General features: G+C 44.4%; 1 protein-coding gene across 1 annotated transcript; it reads right to left on the minus strand.

Moving 5' to 3' along the window:
* Window positions 1-3,866: 3,866 nt before the first annotated feature.
* On the minus strand, window positions 3,867-5,530 carry LOC120665728 (phytochrome A-associated F-box protein-like). The gene has a single exon (XM_039945388.1). It carries the CDS (start codon window positions 5,403-5,405, stop codon window positions 4,284-4,286), a length of 1,122 nt encoding a protein of 373 aa, XP_039801322.1. The 5' UTR covers window positions 5,406-5,530; the 3' UTR covers window positions 3,867-4,283.
* Window positions 5,531-17,767: the final 12,237 nt, after the last annotated feature.

Raw genomic sequence — 17,767 nt, forward strand, 5'->3', positions numbered from 1 at the left:
CAACAACAGATATTGTAGCTCTATTTGATACTCAAAATAATATACTACTTAAACAATATTGTCATGATAATATAATGCCCAAAATATATACCAAGCAACAACGGGCTGCAGACCATGACACCTATACAAAAAATAACGAAGTGACGGATTTATTTTAACTATGTTGCTTAAAAAACCATTACACATATCAACTAAAGTTTGCATCAACTACAATACTACGATGCGGGACACAACGCCGGAGTTTCTAGTAGAAAAAGATTTGTGGAATGCATATATACAATCTCATCAACAAGTTTGTTAGTTGTACCCAAGAAGGGAAATGACTAGAAGCTTTTAATTGTAGTACTGCCAGACGGCAGCAGAGGCTGTGATGAGAAAATGTAGGAGGTTTGTAAGGACCTTGGAGTTGCATTTCACTTTTGTTTGGCCCCAGGATGGTACGACACATGGTTCAAAAAAAAAAGGATGCTACGACATGGTGCTAAGTAAGAGTATTGGACAGTGCTGCATATGAAATACTTCCTCTTAAGTTATTGGTAGTTTTAACTTTTCTATATGCTTATGTATATCTAAGTATATCTAGAAAACCAAAATGATCTACAATTTAGAATGGATGGAGTAAATGTCAAGATTTTAGAACCTGAGAATTGCAACAAGAAGATAAGAGGAGATGGTGACTCCACGGAAATTTGTAGCCTGGATGAGGATATGGGAGAAGAAGAAGATTGAGTTTTCAAAAATGAAGAAGACGAAGAAGAAGATTGTCTCAATTTCTGATGAGGAGATGCCATCACACCACAAGGTTTACTAAAAGGATCCACAAACTATTGGCTTTGCACAGTTTGATGGGTGTGTTGAACATGACGGTTGTGACCAAGAGACGAGAGAATCTGAAACATTTGGATTGCATGGCCATTAGAAGCACACGTTTACATCCATTAGAATGGAATTTAGTTCGCTGCCTGTGAAGATGGGATCCTAGATCAAAATGTAGGTTAAGGTATAGATTATTATATAGACCGGGGCCAGTGGATGCTCGCACATCGCCAGCGAACAGTGGACCTCTACTGTTCTTGTTCTTCTTCCTCCTCCTTCCTTCTTCCTTCCTCCTTGTTCCTTCAGATTTCTTCCTCCTCCTACACCACCACCCCATCCGCCCCGGCCCGGCCCGACCCCACCGCCGACCACCACCGCCACCTGCGGCCGGCGGTGACTCGCCGCTGCACCGCACGCTCCGCCCGCCACCCGCCCCTGCCGGCCTCCCCCACCGCCCACGGCCGTCGGCACCCTCCGTCCCCGCCGCCGTCACAGGCCCACCAATTGGCCTGCCCCGGCCCGACCGCTGGCGCTCCCGCGCCGCTGCGCCCTCCGCCGGCCGAACCATCACCACCGCTTGGCCGCCGCCCGCCCTGACCTTCCCTTTATGGCCGGTGGCCATGAAGCCGCCCACCACCCCGGCAACTCGGAACCTAAAGGCCGCCGCCTCCCACCACCACCCCCGCCGCCGAGGACCTCGCTGGCGGCCGCTCCACCTACCTCCCACCCTTCCTGACCGCCCCTCCCCCTCCCCACGAGACCGCAGCTCACTCGGACGGCGCCGGAGGAGCCGCGCCGTATAAGAAAACTGTATAGACTAAGAGACCTATCGATCCTGATGGTATACGTAACGCGTGTGCGAATGGCAATTGTTAAACCTGTCGAACTGCAGTTATGTAACTGTGACTTGAGCTTCGGCATCCTTAATCCAAAGAGAAAAAAAGGGGAAAAAAGTAATAAAAGAGAGTTCGGTGGGCATCTCCCATGTTTTTCTATATCCACGAAGGCACGAGCAGCGAAAGATGACGCTTCAGAGACTTCTCTCCATTATTATTGTATCTTGGCCCTTGTTTAGATCTATAAAGTTTTGGCCCTTGTTTAGATCTATAAAGTTTTGGATGTAAAGTATTGTAGCTATTTCATTTATATTTGATAATTATTATCCGATCATGGGTTAACTAGTCTCGAAAGATTCATCTCGCAAAATATACATAAACTGTGTAATTAATTATTTTGTTTAGCTACATTTAATACTTCATGCATACGTTCAAAGATTCGATGTGACGGGAAATCTTGTAAAGTTTTGAAATTTTGAAGGCAACTAAACAAGGAGTTGATCCATTTGCGCTCATACGACTATTATGCTTCAACATGATTTTCCGTTACTGGATAGATGGTGACCGAGCGGCCGCCACGACAGCGCCATGGATAAACAATGTCGCGGCACCACGACGCAATCCAAACCCAGGACTAGCAAATTGTAAGCCTTTTGAGCTTGAACGGAAGAGGCAATACCATAGAAGCTTGTTTATACACGGTTCACGCAGAATCATTGCCAAAAAGGGGAAGTGTGCATGAAACGACAGTAGTATCTTTTCTTTGACTCTTTCCTGCCAAGTAGATGCACAACTACTACTATCACTGATCTGCACCCCTGCTCTGCTTGCAAAGTTTTAGCTCATAATACCAAGAAATGGGAAACATGTGTTATTCAATACAGTGAGTGCAAGAAACGGTGTGAACAAACAAAACGTTGATGAATGGTTTGTGATCTAGTGAACAAATTCAAGCGCAGCAAGAGTCGTGCTAAATGATCCAGATGCATGTTTCCTCAAACAAGAGTCCTGCACTCCAGATTCAAGGGCTCATTTCAGTTCACTGTCCTGCAGTTCGCCTCAAGCCTTGGCTGTAACTAGCACATGCAGGCGGCGGACGAGTCCAACTCATGCGTGTCTCGGTGTCTGTATCACTCAAACCTGGAAAGTGTAACGTGCAACCGAAATTCGGATGAACAACAGACAACAATAAACAGTGCAAAGTTTGTACATTGACACGATGAGGCACCACATCCATCCTCCCAATTCATTGGGTATCCCCATCTTTTTTTGTCAAAAAAAAAATCAACGGACAGCAATGTTCAAGCTTCACAGAGCATCTCATTAGGGGCTGTTTGGATCCTCATTTTGGAGAAATTGAAATCTACTTAATAAATTAAACTATTTGGGTTAAAATTTGACATTCCACAACTTTCTAAAGCCTAGATATAAGCCTATCCTAAATTCATAGGGTGGGAGATGGAAATTGATCCTATACACCACCAAGTTATTTTTTTGCTATTTTTTCTATTCTGTAACTTCTAGCATGCTCTTTGACTCACTCATCTATACTAATATAGCATATAAGTATATCCCTCGTATGACCAACATTAATATACAAATATATTATATATATAATAATATTAGCTTAATAGATTTGTGTAATTATTAGAATTGAATTCAATTTCAAAGTTCCAAACGGAACTGCATCTATTTATAGATAAATTCATTGTGCTTCAACAGAATGAACGGTGTCGGTTTGTTGGATCGATGGTGACCGAGCGACGGCCACGCCAGCCCCTCGGATAAACAATGTCACGGCATAACTTGACGCAAGGAAATCCACGACTACCAGAGCAGAGCAAAGCTAGGCCTCTATTTAAGCTTTCATGACTGAGGCTTAGAGCAAAGCTTATTATTATTTTTTTGCGTGGGTGTTTGTTGTGGCCAGAAAAGTTCATGCAGCCCCAAGTGGATCATTGCCAAAAGGGGAAGTCAACAACTGAACATAAAACAATAGTATCTTTTCTTGGAGTTTGTACTAGTCAAGTATAGATGTAGAACTACTACTGTCACTGATATGTAGCCCTGCTCTGCTTGCAAGTTGCAGCTTAGAATAACCGGAAAAGAAAGGTGTGCATTATTCAATTTAGTCGGTGCAAGCCGAATGTGGACCAACAGAAAGGTTACCAGTTAGATGCAGCTGAACATAAGAGAGAGATCCGTCCTACTGGATTGATGAAAAGAATGCATGGATTCTGGAGATCCTCAGTAACAGGCAGCCCTCATGATACATATTACAAACTACAAACCAAAGGGGACAAGAACAACGGGTGTTCTGGCCTTCTGAGACGAAAAAGGTTCATTCATAATATCGGAGTTATGCAATTCCACTATACAATCATAAGACTCAGCATTAAGTTATTTTCAGAAGATAGAAGTACCCAATCAAACAGGCACTTCCATTCTTATTTGCAGCTATTCTCGGCATCAGGATTACAATCCTTTTATGCAAATCTTTAATCGATCGACTACCCTGCAAACCTACCCACCGCTTAGCATTCTTATTCTAATCATAACACACATCATACATCATATATCTAGAGCTCGATGAAAGCCGAATTACTACATGCAGAGAACGCGGTGCCAGGATCAGGAGTAGAGCGGGCGCTCGGTCCAGGCACCAGCCACGTGGCCGTTCTGGCAGACGTAGGCGCGCACGACGGGCTCACCGTCGTCGTGGTAGCCATGGAAGCTGCGGAGGCAGAAGGCGGAGTAGAGGTCCCACGCCTCCTTGCTGCCGCAGAAGGCGCAGTCGACGGCGACGGTGGGTCGGCGCGTGTCCCTGAGCGCGCGGCGCACCTGGGAGCGGGCGAAGTTGAGGAACACGCCGCGGAAGACCATGTACTTGCGGCGCTCCTCGGCGTGCACGCACCCGGGCCAGTCGCAGAGGTAGAGCTGGTCGCCGCGGAAGCGGCTGGCCAGGAGCTTGTTCCCCTGCTCCCGGCTCAGCGTCCAGGACCCCGACGCCAGGTGCGCGCCCACCGTGCCCAGCCACCGCCGCGGGTGCCGACGGCTCCCGGCCACCACGCCGCGCCGGGCGACGCCCTCGCAGGATGCGTTGGCGGCGGTGGCGGTCGCTTCGTCCACCTCGCGGATCGCCGCTGGGGCCGCGGCCGCGGGCGGGATCTGCGGCTCGGGCGAGCAGTCGTAGGCCGCGTCCAGATACAGGTCGTCGTAGAGCGACCACGCGGCGGCGTCGCTGGTGTGGCCGGCGCCGTGCGCGAGCGGTGCCACGTCGCCTGTGCGGTCGCGAGACGTGGCCGTGGCCTCGAGCCCCTCGACGGCGACGGCCGGGGCGGGGGCGCGGAAGTGGCTGTCGGGCCCGATGTCGAGCTCGAGGCCGAAATCGTCGGTGGGCTCGAGGAGCACGCCGGCGCAGAGGAGCCCCGGGCAGCAGACGGAGAGCTTGTGCAGCGCCGCCCAGGCCGCGGGCGCCCCGTCGGGGGCCGGCGCCGGGAGCAGCTCCGCGGGGAGCGCCCGCGACAGGCGCGGCGGGAGGCAGGCGGCGCGGAGCAGCGCGGCGAGGCGCGGGGACGCGCACGACGCCCGCGCCCAGTCCCGCGGGTCGCCCTCGAGCAGCCCCAGGATCTGGAGCAGCACGTCGTCCGCCAGCGCCGCCAGCGACGACGCCGTCTCGACCCCGGCCCCCGCGCGCGGCGCCCTCTTGGGAGGGCGCGAGCCCCCGCCCTCCTCCGCCTGGTGCCCGCCCATGGATGGGAAATTCCACGGAGGTGGGAGGAGGCCGGAATGTTTAATGCCCGCTTTATTGCTTTCTCCTTTGCTTTCGGTGGGGAAGGGGATGTTGTTCGGAACTTCGGATAGTGGAGGATTTTTTTCGTGGTGGTGATGTAATCTAGCGGGGAGGGGGAGGGGGAGAGATCGAGGATATCTTTTTGGGTAATGTTCATAATGGCCGGCCGTAAGTTTGGTCAGTCGTACGGCGGTTCCATCCATCGTCCGTGCACCATCCAACGATGCGAAGCTTCTACCATCAGCAGAGAAACATATTCAAAACCACGTGTCATGCGCTTATTCATTTGAGCTCGTCATCCCTTCTCTCGCTAGGGTTTCTCTCTCTCCTCATCCACCGGGTGATTCGCATCGTCCGCTCGCACCCCCCCCACATCATCGACTTCATCCACGGGGGGGGGGGGGCTCGGCGGTGATCTGCGGGTGGTGCGGAAGCGGAGATTCCAGAAGCAAGTAAGCAAATCGCCGTGTTCCACGCATCAAACACCCCCTGTTTCGACATTTTTTTGATGTGTTTTCATGCGATTTTTTTGCTTTTGTTTTGTCGGAGATCAACGATGCTAGCATCCGGAATCCACCGTGGTACCTGGACGAAGAGACGAGGAGGAGGTGGTGGGCAGGGGCGTCATGGCGGTTGAGACTAGGTGAGTGCGTGCCTCTGTTTTAGCCCCAGTTCCATCCCCTCGATCAGCTGCTGAGGTTGATCTTCATTCCACACGTGTTTGAGTGCAGATTTCGCATCCAATCACTCACAGCTCGCCGCTTCTACCTACTCGGTATCATTGGGAAGGGGATCCTGAAGCGCTGGGGTCTCCTGAGGTGAGCGAGCCCCACACGATTTCCCCCCTCCCTAGGTGATGATTTCCCCCATCTCTCTCTCTCCCCTTACGATATGGTTTTGTTGAAGGTCTGGGGTTCAAGTTTAGTTTTAGGGGCGCTTGGGGATTTTTTTTCATGTCATCAGAGTGAAGGCATCGTGCTTTTTTTGAAAAAAAATAGAGGAGCAAGGCCAGCCAAGGTCTGATGTGCTATGTAGTAGCAACTGTATAGTTTTCCCACCAATTTTCTGTATATTATTGATAGCACAATAGTAGTGAAGTAGCTTTTGCTGAATAGTAGTGATGCAGGATATTCTTCTAGCTCTATGTTAGCTTTGCTGATCATTCCTGTTATTATTATGAAAATAGCATGGTCCCTGCAGCATGGAAATGGTAGCGATGCAAGATATTTTTTTCTGGTTCATGGTAGTTTCTTTTTACCTGAAATCAGCATTTTACTGAAATAGCACGTCCCCTGGTGCACAGAATGGTAGCTTTGTTGATGAATGATCTCCTTTTTAGCTCGATGGTAGTTTTAATGATTTTTCTATTTTTTTAGTCTGATGGTAATTACTATATTCTTGCAAAGCCATAGCGTAAGGGGCAGAATGGTAGCGATGCAAGATATTTTTTCTAGTTCATGTTAGTTTTTTTACCTGAAATCAGCATTTTACTAAAATAGCACGGTCCCCTGGTGCACAGAATGGTAGCTTTGCTGATGAATGATCTCCTTTTTTAGCCCGATGGTAGTTTTACTGATTTTTCTATTTTTTTAGCCTGATGGTAATTACTATATTCTTGCAAAACTATAGCGTAAGGGGCACTTTCTAGCACACACCACGTAGCAGTCATTGTGTGTGTTTTAGCCCTATTGGCCTTTTTATCAGCACTAAGTTTCCTCCCCACAACCTCGTTTAAAATGTGCAGTTCTTTTTTGCAGCTCAATTGTTACAATGCCAAGGGGCCAAAATCAGTAATAAGGGCGTCCTCAACCATCCAATGAGGTACGCTTATGTGATTTTTTTGTTCAGTTTATTTTTTACATATTAGTATTTTCAGGCAATAACGTGGTTTACTGTTAGCAAATTCATGTTGTCCATTAGGCAAATACACAAGGAACATTAGGCAACCCCATCCATTGTTCTTTTAGCATTTTTTTTGTGCTCTGCTTTTTAGTTTTCTAGCTATTGCTGTTCACAAAACTGTCCTATGACGAACCTGCTTTTTTTAATGATGATCCCGCCCTCTCCCCTATCCTAGAAATTTTCAGTATGATGTCAATAGCACAGAACCAGCATTAAGGCCAAGCGGGTGGGTCGTGCCCTACTCATCTAATTTTTGTAGCCTTTGTAACGGTGAGTGCAAAGTATAGAGTTATATTATTTTCGTTTACAATTTTTGTAAACCAGCTTGGTGGCTTGACTAAGCAAGTGTAAAACTACAAACCAGATGTTTGCAACCCACAAACCTTAAGCAAGGTTTCTTTCATTATATTTTTCTATGAATCTGTAAGGAAGGTTTTAATACCATGGCACCATGCAACTCAGATATATTTTGATACTATTATAAAACTGCCTTTTTTCTTGAGGAAATACAAACCCCAAATCTTTGAGATACTCAGTGGAGGCTGCCACTCCACAGTTTCCATGGCCATCAGCTCCCATGCTGAGATGTCTAATACCATGCACCTCTACAACAGTTGACACTAACTGTTTCTTTTATGTTGCCTCATCATTTTATTTTTATTCCATCATAATGTTCCATTGATAATCCATAATTTAGCAATGGCAACTTTTCTTAAGTCATCAAGTAATTTAGTAATTTTAGTTCAGCACTTTTGCAATCTAATTCTAGCATTTTTCCAATGTTCCTACTAATCATTTTTTATTTCATGTAGGCAACTTAAACTAAATCATCAAGCAATTTATTTGTACTAATTTAGCATTTCTGTATTCTGATTCTAGCATTTTTCCCATGTTCCTACTGATCATTTGTTTGGATTTCATGTATGCACCTTATGTTCAATCAACATGCAAATTAATCATACTAGCTAAGCAATCTTGTCCCGTGATTGTTAGCAGTTTTTCACGAATTGTGATAATGTGTTTTTTGTTATTTCTACTGATCACTGCGTGCACTTACATGTGTACACCATCTATGCTAAATGTGCAGACAAATTGTTCATTATGCAATGATACTATTTTTTGGGTCGATTGTTAACTATCCAGACTGCAAGTTACTTGATTATTTTAGGGTACATATTATCTAGCATCACTATGGGATCTGATTTTTGGAGCTTTCTATTAATTTCTCCCTTTCTCTCTATCATAGATTGTCATGCTCGTATCCTCTTTCTTTCTTTATCAGTCTTGCTGACTTTTTCTTGAACTTCTTCTCTAGATTAGGTTCAGAATTTTATGTAGTTTCATAACATTTGCAGTTCTATAAAATCATGTTGTTTCAGTCACATGTGTTTTGTAGTTCTGAAATGATGTACAATTGAAGGTGTTGCCGGATGGGGCTACTAAACCGATCAATAAGTCATTGGATTTGTTCAATTTGAAGTGATCCACAACTAGGCTCATTGCACTGCTATTTTCTGCAGGTTGGTTTCCATGATATTTTTCTTGAATGGAGCTTGTTGTTGCTCATGATCCACAATTTGTATAGTTTGGAATCTGGGCACTTTTAAATTATATGTTTTAAACTACAACTTGTAGGCAACTTAAACTAAACCAACAAAAAAATTATTCATATTAGCTAAGTGTTTTCTTGTTTTGGGGTAGTAGTATTTCCCCATGTTTTCATAGATTAGCTAGCGCTTCTACTGGAATTTATTTTTAGACAACTCTAATGAACAAGCAATTTTTTCTTTTTTAGGTTTGTGTGTTCTAGCTTTGGCATTTTTGTGTGTTCTTTTGATCAGGGGTGGGGTGGGGGTTTAAAATAAAATATTAATGTGCTGAATGACAGTATGGTGTTCTAAGTTGCCTCATCATGTATGTTTTTGCTTGATATTCATGTTTTAAGATACCTGATAATGTTTTCATGCCTCTTTTAGCCTTAAATCAAACACCCTGATGTTAAATGATACCTGATCAATTCACTATATTATATTTGTAGGTCATGTGCAGCGAAGCTAAAGTAAAGTATAAGCAGGGTGTATGTAGTTGTTACGTGATGACTGATGAAACAATATTATTGTGAATCTATTTTATTTGCTCGTATATTTATTCTAATTTACTTCGGATCAATCTGTTTTATTTGCTTGTACATTTATTCTAAATTGCTTCGGAGTTCATTACGATATTCTTTCAACTTTTAACAAAAGTGCTTTTTGAACTGTACGAGAAAAATATCATCGAAACATATTGAAGTGAGATCTTATTTTGATCTTTTTATTAGGGGCAACGCAATGGTGCAATCAGATTTTAATTTTGATGCTCCGTTGTAAAATTATAGCTTTTTCAAGTATGAGATTAACTTTGCATGTGCTGATGTCATCTTTTTTGTCCTTATCCTTGCCACGGATGCGCTCCTGCCTAAGAGTGTGCAGCGGGTAGCGTTTTTTCTTAAAAAGGAAAGAATAGGTGACACTATGTTTTGATATTCCCAAAATGGATCGGCCGTAGCGGAAGGCTAAAATACGGTCGGCCGTAATTTAACCAAGTCCTTAATTTAATTGTTTTTTGCCGCTGGCTGCAACGTGTGGATGTCGTTTGAGCCTGTACTGTCGCTGTTGTGTTTAGTTCACTCCTAAAAAAATTTTACACCCCATTGTATCATAGAGAATCTTGTTATTCAAGAGTATTAAATAAAATTTATTTACAAAATCTTTTACAACAATAAATTGTAAATTGCGAGACAAATTTAGTGAGTCTACTTAGTTCGTAATTTACAACAGTGATACTACAGTAACCATCCGCTAATTATAGATTAATTAGATTCATTGTAATACTCGTAAATAGCAAGATTCTCTTTTAAAAAATTTATGAGAAGAAACCAAATATTAAACAAGATTCACTAGGTAGCAGTGATTTATCTACATTGAATTAAAACCAGCCACCAGTCGGCCATCAGTATTTTTCTCTCACAACAAATTAACACCAGCCATAGTCGCCGGCATTGAATATTTATATGGAAGGAAAAGCATATAGTCAAAATATAAAAAATGGATGATTTTCATATATCAAGGTCAATATAAAATGAAAATAGCTTGGGGTTAGAAACAATTCAGAAAAAGATTATTTTATCCATTTTAAAATTGTTTTTGCATTATATACCGCATTCATATAAAACATGCGCGTGAGACTGCCATCATTTAAAAGATGCCCAATGAAAATATCTTGCCATTGCTGAAGTTTCAGTTATCAGTTTTCTAATGTAGTTGGATTCGGTGGATGGTGATCTAGAAGTGATATAATGCCACACATAAAGTAATTCTATAGAGGAAGAATTTGAAAACTTATAGCATCTTCAAGAGCTCTTGTATCTTGGGTGAGTTAGCTAAAAAAAGACAAAAAAACTCATATCCAATAGAAACTTTATCTACCTCGTCTTCTATCCTCGTTTTTTATCTAGAAGGTGCCACTCGCCGGGCATCTTTGCCTAGCGCTGAGTGCTAGCCATTCCTTTTTAGTTTTTTTGGAGAAGCTGTTAGATTTTATTCCTTTTTCGCTAGCTATTTCGTTTTACATAATAGCTATATCAGGATTTTAGCTATCTATAGATACAAGAGCTCTTGGAGATGCTCTGTCACTACCAGAATCCTGAATTGCCTTGGCGGTCAAAATCCGCCAAGAAATATACTAAAACCGCCAAGGAAACAGTCCTTGGCGGCCGACTGCCAAGCAAAATGCGCCAAGAACAGAAAGCCAAGGAAACTCGATTTCCTTGGCAGCCAGCTGCCAAGAATCACTTTCTTGGCGGTTCTACCGCACCACCAACTTAATAGTTTTTCTTGGCAGGCCTCTACCGCCAAGTAAAGGTGTTACCTTGGCAGCCCTCCACTGCCAAGTAAAAAGGTTATCTTGGCAGCCCTTAACCGCCAAGCAAGAGGGTTATCTTGGCAGCCCTCACTCGCCAAGATAAAGAGTTGATTCCTTGGCAACCCTTTTCTTGGCTGCCAACCGCCAAGAAAACATATACCACCATCAAAAAAATATATCAATCGATTTTAAATTATACACACATACAATTAATTAACCATGTATTTTGCCAATTCATCTTAACACATACATCAAAAAGCAAAATATAATTTTTTTGTACTCTATTTTGGTAGAAGCAAATAAGCCATAGAAAAAAGATCTAATAATAGCAATTATCATGCAAACAAAGGACACTAAATGAAAGTTCATGATTTTAGAAAAATTCAGGAGAAAAAAAGCATCATATTTGGAGTTCATATGATGGAGTAATAATACTTGCAAATTTTAGTTCCGGATTAAAAAGAGGAAGATAAACCATAAAGGGGGTTTCTTGTAATGCATATGCATATGACATATGTGTTAGTGAACTTAACAAGACAACAAGACTATATGTCATATATATTTAAGTTAAAATAAGCATATTATATATGTTAAGTCAATATAGGCACTCAACAAGTGTAAAAGTATATAGCAAACATGTATCATATTGGTTAATAAGCGAAAATTACTATCCACAAGTACTTTCTTGGCCACAAAATCGCCAAGGAAATGCGCATTTTTCTTGGCCGGTTAGCGAAACAGCCAAGAAAATTACATATTACTTGGTAGTTTAGCTGAACTGTCAAGAAAATTGTATGTTTACTTGGCGGTTTAACCAAAGTGCCAAGAAAATTACACATTTACTTGGCGGCTTAACCAAACTGCCAAGAAAATTGCATGTTTACTTGGCGGTGTAGCCAAACTGCCAAGAAATTTGCATATTTTCTTGGCGGTTTTGTTGAACCGCCAAGGATATACATTTCCTTGCTGTTTATTAGTTCAGCCAAGAAAAAATTATATTTCTTGGCAGTCCCAATTCAGCCGCCAAGGTAATTCGATTTTGTGGTAGTGTATCTTACTAGAATTCTACTCTTTTTTTTAAAAAAATGAAAACTTACTTTGCCACTGTAAATCAAAAACTAAGGGAAGCAAAAAAAAATCTATTATAAAAACTACCCACATCAAGAACTACTTTTTGACCAGTTACTTTGGTAAAGGAATCGCGAAACATTTTCATGACTCCTTCGGCCTCATCGTTTTTCGGAGTTTCGAAAAAAACATACTATGGCTTTGTTAAATTCTATTGTTTTGAAAAGCCACGAAACGTTTTGGAGTTTAAAAGGCTACGATATTACTAGAACTGCAGCTATTTTTTAAAGTTGAAACTTCATTTGGATCTCCATTTTTATAACTCAAGGGCCAGTAAACAGAATCGAGCAATCTCAGGGCAGAGCAACAAATTACCCGCCCAGAAATCGCGATCCTATGCTAGCAAATCTGTGTGCAACTTTATTAAGAGACTTCGGACAAACTTGCCGCATTGTACAAATTAGTCCACTTGTACATCAATAAAAACATTATAAATTTATTTCCCAAAAAAGAACTCTAGTCGGCGGCTTGAAGCTCGATCAAAAGATGATGGAACCTTCTTTTTATTTCTCCCTTTAGGTATAAAGCCATGTAAAAACTATCGGCACTGCTAGCGTCCGTATGTTTGATGGAAAACTTCGCATGGACACTACATCAACATCAAAAAATAATCTGCAAACTGTTGGCAACATAAACGTACCATGTTGAAAAAAAATTATTAGCTATCCATTGATGATGAGGAAAAAAAAATCACCACGACATCTATTTTATGTTGTATGGAACAATTAAATTTCTCATTGAAGATGCAATATTCAAATAAAACACTAGCAACATGTGTGTAAAACATATGCGACATCTAAATCTAATTTGCAACATCCATATGAAACACTTGCAACATTCTTGTAAAACATCTGAAACACTTGAAACATATGCTTGCAACATAAAGCAAACCTGGCTGCCAGCCCCCATCGACGAACGCGTCGTCAAGTTCCTCCACCTCGCCTTCTACCTTTGCGCTGACCTATCCCCTTGCGCTCCATTGGCCACGCCGTTGCCATGGCCGCTGACGGTGGGTGATTACCGCGAGTAGGGATTCGTGGAAACCCCCGTTTAGAGATTCGGCCAGGGGTATAAACCGCGCAAGGATCTCCCCTCAGGAAGCGGGTTGAGGCGATGGTTTTTAGACGGGTTCAGGCCGCCCGGAGGCGTAATACCTTACGTCATGTATGTTGTGATTGGTACATTGGTGATCCCGAGTTGGAAAGTCCAAGCCCGGAATGTCTGTATGGCTTAGGTCCTGAAAGGATCGGTCCTTTACATGTCCTGGGATCCTTCTATTTATAGACTACATCTGCCTTCTCTGTTGCTTCCATAACTGGTGTGAATGCCCTCTTTGCATGGTAGGCGCTGTCTTCCAGGCTTCCCTGCCCCTATCAGGCGGGCATATGTCTTGTCGGGCCCGCCGTAGCAGGCTTCTGGGGTCCCACCAGTGTCAGGGGTGTACCGGGTCACCCTGGGGGTGCCCTGGGGTGTCCGGGACAGCCGCGGACACTGGCCGGTGAGTCCTCTCATCCCCGGGTGTTCCGGGGCCTTTTGTCCGCTTCCCGTGCTCCAGGGCGTCCTTGGGAATGCCCGGGGTAGCGCGAGTGCGGCCACGTGGTGGCCTCCGGGGTCGTCCTGCAGACCCTCCTGGTCCTGGGTGACCCCGGTCAACACCTGGGCGTCGCGCGGGGTGGCTCTGGCTTTTACCGCGACGGGGGGCGCGATAAATGACCATGGGTCCCAGCCACTATCCATCTTCAAGCCGATGGGATGGGCAGCTCAGAGATAAGCTGTCCGACGCCTATCACCTTACCTTATAAGCGCACGGCATCCCTATAATCATGATGTTCTTACGGGGAAGCCACGCACCCCCTCGAGCTCTGTATGGAGTCCGATGGTGAGGCGCCGTAACTGCCTAGTAAAAGATCTTTTTACCAGGCAGGTGTCTTCAGGGGGAAGAAAATGTTCCCCCGGGCTTCACGCGCCGGGTCCAGGCCCAGCCCGTCTTTGGTGGGTGCCCACCTCCCGTGGGCAGATATCCCTAGTGGGGGCCCACAGCCGTGCTTCGGCTGACGTTCCCGGCTGACGCGGCTGGCGGGCCCTTCTTTCCTTAATCGCGCATAAGTCCGGGGTTATGGGGACCCGTCCTCATTACGCTGAAACACTCCTTTGGCTGTTTGGGAGAAACTCTCTTTAGATGTTGATGATATTCTTGATGTAGACTCTACCACTCGCCATCGAAGTATTGTTGGAGGTTTACAGTACTTAACATTGACACGTCCTGATCTTGCTTTTGCTGTGAACAAGGTCAGTCAGTATGTGCAAAATCCTACCACTGCTCATCTCATCGGCTGTTAAAAAAATTCTTCGATATGTGAGTGGTACGATTAATCTTGGTCTTCTGATTGTTCCTTCGTCTTCTACTATGGTTAGTGCATTCTCTGATGCGGATTGGACTGGATGCATTGATGATCGAAAATCTACTGGTGGTTTTGCTGTGTTTCTTGGACCTAATCTCTTATCTTGGCAAGCTAAGAAACAAGCTACTGTGTCTCGATCTAGCACTGAAGCTGAGTATAAAGCTCTTGCTAATGCAACTGCTGAAGTTATTTGGGTGCAGTCACTTCTAGATGAGTTAGGGGTACCTCAAACCAAGGTTCCTGTTTTATGGTGTGATAACATTGTTGCTACTTATTTATCGGCCAACCCAGTTTTCCATGCTCGCATCAAACACATTGAAGTCAATTATCATTTTGTTCGAGAACGGGTTGCTGTTGGCATTTCTTATGCCTGATAGAATAGATATTCTGCAAGCGCACAGAATCACCACTGTAGCACTTCACCTTGGAGTATTCTAGGGTATCGTATTTTTTCTCAGGGAAGCACTATGGTAAAGAGTATCGTAAATCGAGTGATAACCGTACTAGCTTAATCGTCCGACTAACTAGACGGGGGTAAGCCAGATAGGTAAGTGATATAAATGGCCAAGCAATGACCGAGTGACATACGGAGGTTCAACTCCTTAGAGAGGTAGCAGCTAGGAGGACAACGAGTGAGATAAGACTCCTGATACACTTCTGAACTATCGAGCTAGCCTCTCTAGATCAGACTAAACACCTAACTAGTTCTCGGGAAAGCAGAGCTTACTTCGGTGGCTGGAAGAGGAAGGACTTTAGAAAGGGATGAGAGGAGAGTCCAACGGCAACCTGCACTACTGCTATGAAAACACCCGAATGTGGTGGACTACAAAGGACGGATAGGGCTGTCACCACCTACCGACTACCACAACGGTTCCGTGGGGTGGAACGCACTTTCTAGCTAACACTAAGGTCAAACACCACGTCTGCACTCGGTGTTAGGATTTCTCTCGAGACCTTCGAGAGAAATCCCCCTCAACCTAGAGCACTAACTTGAGATACTATAGTCCGGGCGAGAAAACCCGTAAGATAAGATCCTGATCAATAAGAAAGATAACTTAGTCTAAGCTAAAGGATAACTTCCGCGCTCAAGCTGAACACTCAGACTTGAGTAAATAAAAGACAGCAGAAAGTAAAGCTGACTCAGAAAAGTAAAGAAGATAGCTTATATTAATAATGTCAAAAGAAAGATACAAGAGCTATACCAGACTTCCGACGACTCCAGAATCCCGAGCAAGCTCGACTCGACTCTAACTCACAAGCTACTAACCTACTCTAGAAATTACTAGTGAAGAGAGAAGAGCTCCAATGGTGTGTGTTTGAAGTGATGGATGGTGCTTCTATTTATAGCCCTTCCAAGGTCGGTTCTGGTAGTTAATCCACGTAGCGTCAGTTGTAAGCAGGTAAGGTCGGTGTAATTGTCTTCCACGCGAAGCCGGGATGCGAGACGCTGTAGGGTGGGGCTGGCCGGCCTCCCCTAGGCCGGCCGGCCTGGGATTTTGGCCACCTGGCCACCGCCTTTGCACAGACGTCTGGGATCGCTTCCTGAAGTCGGTAGTCGTTGCGTTGCCCGAACGCTGACGGTTGGAGGCCGACCGGCCTAGGGGAGGCCGGCCGGCCTCTCTCTGGCCCAACTCGGCCCTCTGTTGCGCCGACGTGTCACTCCGCATTTGTGTTGTCTCTAGGAAAGTGGGTCACTGATTTACACTTGATCTTCGGCTGCCTTGTGGGTCTTTGGATCAATGCCAATGCCTTTCGGTCCATTTGTTTAAACCGAGACCCAATCCTCGACTCCAATCATTATGAGTGTGTCACAATGCCACTGGATCGAAGCCGGGGCCATGTCCTTAGAGGTTCCAAACCGGCCGGCCGGCCTAGGAGAGGCCGCCCGGCCTGGGTTTTTGCCCATTTCTGTCCATTTTTGGTGCACTTGTTCCTAAAAGCAAAACTCATCCAAAACTCGTGGAACTCGTTAGAAATAAATAAAATATGAATGGAACATAGTGTAAAGCTCATGTTATTCCCAAGAAGTTGACGGCTAGAATGTGAATTTATGGCCGTCAACACCCCCGCCCCCAAGCTTAAACTTTTGCTCGTCCTTGAGCAAAGCTTAAACTGAGGCTCGGTGGATCAGGAGTTGCATCAATATTTACCCCCTTGCAGGTACCTTGTGCATAGCCTATTACTCTTCCCGTCTGTACTTATGAAAAGTTGGCTCATACCTAAGGTTTTGGAAGATGGGGCGTATTCGTTTTTCATCCCTTGGTCTTGGGCGGTTGTTGGACTGAACAACCTTTACCGGAATGTTCCCTGCTACCTATTCAGGTTCCAGCTCAGATTTTTATAAAAAAAATTTCAAAAGAGGTTCAAGTTTCCCAATGGTACTCTCGAGTCGCTCAAAGTGTAAGATCCTCACCTATGGTCGAGATATCTGACCATGTTCTTCCTATCTCTAAAACTGATATATGGAGTTTATGGGTAGGAAGATGTTTGCATGCCTTGGTTACCTGTATTGCTTAGCCGAAGGGTGATCCATGCCGGGGTATGAAGTGGATGGCTTCCCATTTGAATTATTTGAACTCCATAATTTGCAATTTTTTGGAGAGTGGGCTTCTTTTTCTTTTTCTCTCTCTTCTTTTTTTAAGAAGATAGCTCCACTCTCTTTTGTTGATATAACTTAAATTCTTTGGAGTTTTGATTGGGAAGCTCTTGTGGAATGAACGGAGGCATTGGGATTGTGATTGCGGGGGAATATGGCTGGCAAAAGTGGATGTCAATACTCGGAATGGGTGACTGACAGGCCATATATGTTTGGGCTAGCAAATGGTGAATTTATAGGGGATGAAGACCTGTAGATGGCAAGTACCATTCCCGAAGTGGATGCACCATTCGACAAAGCTCAAAGTAACTTCAGATAGCTCAGATGGTTTATGCAATATAAAGCTCTGGATGGGTCATTTAAACCATGGGAAATCTTCACCAGAAGTTTA

This window comes from Panicum virgatum, chromosome 3N (assembly GCF_016808335.1).
Source record: "Panicum virgatum strain AP13 chromosome 3N, P.virgatum_v5, whole genome shotgun sequence".
NCBI classification, from domain to species: Eukaryota; Viridiplantae; Streptophyta; class Magnoliopsida; order Poales; family Poaceae; genus Panicum; species Panicum virgatum.

Bases quoted from the DNA above. Each gene is read 5' to 3' on its own strand.
- LOC120665728 (XM_039945388.1), bottom strand. From the start codon at position 5,405: ATGGGCGGGCACCAGGCGGAGGAGGGCGGGGGCTCGCGCCCTCCCAAG.